Source organism: Sardina pilchardus, chromosome 19, assembly GCF_963854185.1.
Source record: "Sardina pilchardus chromosome 19, fSarPil1.1, whole genome shotgun sequence".
NCBI classification, from domain to species: Eukaryota; Metazoa; Chordata; class Actinopteri; order Clupeiformes; family Clupeidae; genus Sardina; species Sardina pilchardus.
In genome coordinates this window covers 16883885-16888884 of record NC_085012.1, presented here as the reverse complement: position 1 = coordinate 16888884, position 5000 = coordinate 16883885, and the positions used below count along the sequence as shown (strand labels likewise).

The following is a 5000-nucleotide window of genomic DNA, read 5'->3' as shown; positions in this document are numbered from 1 at the left end:
ACCCCTCTCTCTCCCTCACCCCTCTCTCTCCCTCACTCCTCTCTCTCCCTCACCCCTCTCTCTCCCTCACCCCTCTCCCTCACCCCCTCTCTCTTCCTCACCCCCTCTCTCTCCCTCACCAACTCTCTCTCCCTCACTCCTCTCTCTCCCTCACTCCTCTCTCTCTCCCTCATCCCTCTCTCTCCCTCACCCACTCTCCTCTCACCAACCGCTCTCTCCCATCTTGTGGTCCTGTACAGTGTTTGGGGAGGAGGGCTTTTACATAGTGCTTAGGGGCTCGGTGGTGCCGTATGCCGATGCAAGCTCTCCTGAAGAAGAGAAAGCAGAGGTATGGATCCACTGTGTCCACAGACGTACAAACACACACACACACACACACACACACCACTCTTAGAGAGACACCCCCATAGGGATTTTCCGTTGGACCATGATTTTACACAATTACCACATACACATTATTCCCTCAGGATTTAATGTTGACCCTATCCTGGTCCTAATGGTCAACTTGATATCAGAGAGCTTGATGTGGGCCCTGTCCTGGCCCTATTGGTCTCTCTGTAGATTGATGCAGGTGGATGCTTCGGCTCCCTCGAGGAGTCCAGCAGCGCCGAGGCGATCCGGTGTGTCCGAACGCTGCAGCCCTGCGAGATCCTCAAGATCCCTCACTCAGGCTACGCCAAGCTGAGACAGGTAGCATTCTTGTACATTGTCCATTTCATGTACCTTTTTCAATCTTTCACTGTCGCTTTGTCTCTCTCCATCTCACATATGTACATATTCACACACACACACACACACACACACACACACACACTTGCATACACTCATGCACACAAGCACACACACACACACACACACACACACACACACACACACACATGCATGCACTCATGCACACAAGCACACACACACACACACACACACACACACACACACACATACACATGCACGCACACACACTCATACACACTTGCTCTCTTTGAAAGGATTTATGCATTATTTACTCCTGTGTCAGTATCCTTCAGATGAAACAGAATGTGTAGTCTAGTGAGACCTTATAGGGGGCATATTCGATGAGGGCAAAGAAACAGAAATGCTCATCAGTCCTGTTATGTGCTCCTCTCCTGCAGGAGCTCCTGGGGCAGAACTTTGCGCTGAAGGAGAATCTGGTCCAGCGCTGCAGCTTCTACCTGAGCTGGCCCAGGTTCTCTGTCCACAAGGTGGCCGACCTCGTCCAGATTAAGAGTTTCCCGGCCAATCACGGTACGTCCCTATTCAACCACCCGCCAACGAAACATGTCCGCCACCACGCATACAGTATGCGTTTGCGTTCACGCAGTATTCCTTTTCATTCAAACAGTATAGATTTGGACGCATTAGTGTTATTTGGCCGCTGTTTTAGTCAGTGTTCATTTGCATACAAACTCTATTCATGTGCTCGTGTATAGGGCCATAATTTGAATGACATGCAAAGTGCAGTCTTAAGGCTTACTAAGGCTAATTTTATAACTTCGCGGAAATACTATAACTGTACTTGAACATCATGAGAAGACCTTGAAAGCAGACACTGAAGGAGGTGGTGTGCTCCTACGTGCATGGAGACGTGCGTCATTGACGCGCGGTCACATTTGTTGGGAGGCACTAAACAGAGCTACACCAGGCCTGTTAGGAGTCAGCTGCTGCTCAGCCTACCCACATGCCACACAATAGCAGTCATTCGTGCACGAGAACTTTGTTTGGCAGCACTTTGCCTGCCATTTTACTGTAATTAGGGCAGTGTGTCCTGGCCTGGTTGGCACCAAACCAATTCTCATTTAAGAATAAGTCTGGACCCTCTCAATTTCCATCAGCAGTCAAATTAAACTTAAAATGTACACAAACCTCTCACAAGTGACAGATTCCCGAATCCTTTTAGAGGGATTTCTTGTAAATTAAGGTTTTTAATGCAGTTTGTTTATTCAGTGTCAGTTTCAAAGTAATTGCACGTGAATGTTATTTATTGCTGACCCCATCGGTGTCCAGTATGTCTGTCTATTGTCCTGAGAGAGCTCTGCTCCGTGCACAGTGTTGGTGAAGGAAGGGAAGGTCTGTCAGTTTGTGGCCTACATCCACCAGGGCGAGTGTAATATCCTGCAGGACATTGGGACTCTCATGAAACCAACCAAGAGGGTGAGACACAGCGTGTGTGTGTGTGTGTGTGTGTGTCTGTGTGTCTGTGTGTGTGTGTGTGTGTGTGTCTGTGTGTGTGTCTGTGTCTGTGTTTATGCATGTGAAACTGCTTTCTCTCCCCACAGTGTTTATTTTCAAGTCAGTGTAGTGTATGATTGCATCTACATACAGTAACAACACAGGGCATGTTTATTCTGTGTGTGTGTGTGTGTGTGTGTGTGTGTGTGTGTGTGTGTGTGTGTGTGTGTGTGTGTGTGTGTGTGTGTGTGTGTGTGTGTGTGTGTGTTTGGGTGTGTGTTTTTGGGTGAGTGTGCCTGCGTGTGTGTGTATATTGATGTGTGTGTGTGTGTGTAGGGCCGTATCAACTGTGTATCTGTTGGGCGGTTGGGTCCTTTCGAGTCCTTTGGAGAGGTGAGTGTCCTGATGGACCAGTCTTCTCCCTGCACCATCATCACTCACACACCGGTGCAGGCAGGGATCATAACACCTGACAAACTACAAGGTAAGCACACACACACACACACACACACACACACCATACATACCAGTAACACTATTAATTAATTCATTCATTCATTCATTCATTCATTCAAATCTGATTAAGAAGGATATACTGTAACTTCACATTTTTAGAAATCCCTCGATGAGAATCCCCAACTAAAGCAGATGTAGGGCCTTGGCCTGCCGCTCAAAGGCAGCATCATGTAACAGTATTTGATATAGGGTTTTTTTTCATATGCAACTACTTTTGGTATTATCTTTTAATGAATTTTATTAGGAGAGATAAATGAGATCAAATGTCTGTTGTGCCTACCAAGTCTCCAGGCTATGTGCTGTGTACTATGGTTTGAGTCAGAATACACTGAGAAAATGTGGCATAATTCTTTACAGCATGACATCAACAACCCCAACAATAAGCCAAGACCCTAGTTAGCATGATAGCTAGGCTTTAATCAGTGCCATATGGGCTCTATGTAATGTTTTCAGGGCCTCTGCAGGCTGTTTAGCTAGGTAGCTCGTCATGAAGTCTCTAAAAAACAGCTGTAGACCATGATATATGAAGGACAATGAAGATGTTTGGTGAAGTTTGCAAACATGTCTTTGGAGTGGGCTGAAGTTAGAGGGAAGCGCGGATGTTTAAACATCTGCTACTCTGTTATTCTTCAGTATAAATGGCAGATATTTCAATATTATTAAGAGGACTTAGACCTGCCAAACAAACCATAGATGGAGCATATATTGAGATAGCAGGAGCTGGAGACATGTCGTAAGATCAGAACGCGCCGTTCGGTTCAGTTCTGCCTGCCAAGAACAAGGAAGCCTATAAGACCGAGCATATCAGTCCTCCGAAAAAAACCCTTCGACCCCTCAATCCTCAGGGCGCAGAGACGGCCCTAGACAGCCGCCAAAAAACGCTCGCTCTGATGTCACGTAAGTACACAAGTTCTTGCGAGTAGATGAGTCGTGTCAGAAGTGGATTCAGCCGAAGCGGAGAGAGCAGACTTGTGTCTCCCACTCCCTAATTTGTAATGCTTGTGCACATGTCTGTCCCCTCTGATCGCGTGGAGGGGCCTCACATCTCCCCCTCCTCTCCCTCTCCTCTCCTCTCCCTCTCCTCTCCCTCTCCTCTCCCTCTCGTCTCCCTCTCCTCTCCTCTCCTCCTCTGGCTCGCTGGCTCTCTGGCTCGGCACGCTCGGCCTCCAGCGCGAGTGTTGTGGCGTGGCGGGTGCCAAATCTAATAATAAGAAAGCTTAGCGCAGCAGTGCCTGCGGAGCGGGCCCGCGGAGCTGCACGTGAAGGGACCAACACCCTTTGGACGGTGCGGTGCAGCGTGGCGCAGGCAGGGCAGGCGTGGTCCGCCTTTTTGGAACCGGCGCTCGGGGGAGAGACTGACGGCGAAGACAAATCATGGAAATGTTGGAGCGGGGAAGAGAGCGCGCTCGGCGATCTGCAGTCTGTCTCTCTCCGGAGACTCTGGATCGTGTGGCGGCGGCTGTTTGTGCGGGATTTCCCCTCTTTCTTTCCCCTCTCTCTCTCTCTCTCTCTCTCTCTCTCTCTCTCTCTCTCTCTCGTTAGTCCCTCTTTTGGCTTGGCGTGAGGGGATGAGATAGCTCTCTCCATTCGCGTGAGCCCAGTCCTGCCTGCAGACGGGTCAGTTCAGAACCCCAGAGGACACGTAGGAGGAGGTGAAGGAGGAGGAAGAGGAGTAGGTGGAGGTGGAGGAGGAGGAAGAGGAATAGGTAGAGGTGGAGGATGAGGAGTAGGAGGAGGTGGAGAAGGAGGAGGAAGAGGAGTAGGAGGAGGTAGAGGAGGAGGAGGAAGAGGAATAGGTAGAGGTGGAGGATGAGGATGAGGAGTAGGAGGAGGTGGAGAAGGAGGAGGAAGAGGAGGAGGAAGAAGAGGAGTAGAAGGAGGTGGTGGCAGCAGTTGACGCAGCTGGGATCTCCAGAACTGGAGAGCATTCAGCAAGCTCAGGAACAGCTGATTCTCAAAGCCTGCACTAATAAGCAGAAGACTGGACCGATGGATCGCGCGCACCAGTTTCCCAGAAGAGTGCGCTGTGTCTGATCAAATTTGAAATGCTTCTGAGAGCTGTCCAGTAGAACTGTCTTTGGCTATCAGTTCCCGTTCCGTATTGTAGTAGTAGCTAGAGCAACCGATGGCTTGGCTCCAGTTCGGGTTGTTTTTGCTGGACAACAGTACCAGAAATGATGCAGGGTTTGATGTGGTAGATCTAGCCGTAAAAACGTGCAGCCTTTGAGGAATAACATAGTGGGATGTCTTGCACGCACACACTCACAAACACACAACCATGCACACATCTCCATACA

General features: G+C 49.3%; 1 protein-coding gene across 1 annotated transcript in view; it reads left to right on the top strand.

Moving 5' to 3' along the window:
• Positions 1 to 5000, top strand: part of cnbd1 (cyclic nucleotide binding domain containing 1) — a 15036-nt gene that overhangs the window by 7630 nt on the left and 2406 nt on the right. The window contains exons 6-10 of the mRNA XM_062521586.1: positions 240 to 328; positions 562 to 690; positions 1131 to 1263; positions 2066 to 2169; positions 2524 to 2671. Of these exons, the coding sequence (XP_062377570.1) occupies positions 240 to 328; positions 562 to 690; positions 1131 to 1263; positions 2066 to 2169; positions 2524 to 2671 (603 nt within the window). The remainder of the gene's footprint in view (positions 1 to 239; positions 329 to 561; positions 691 to 1130; positions 1264 to 2065; positions 2170 to 2523; positions 2672 to 5000) is intronic.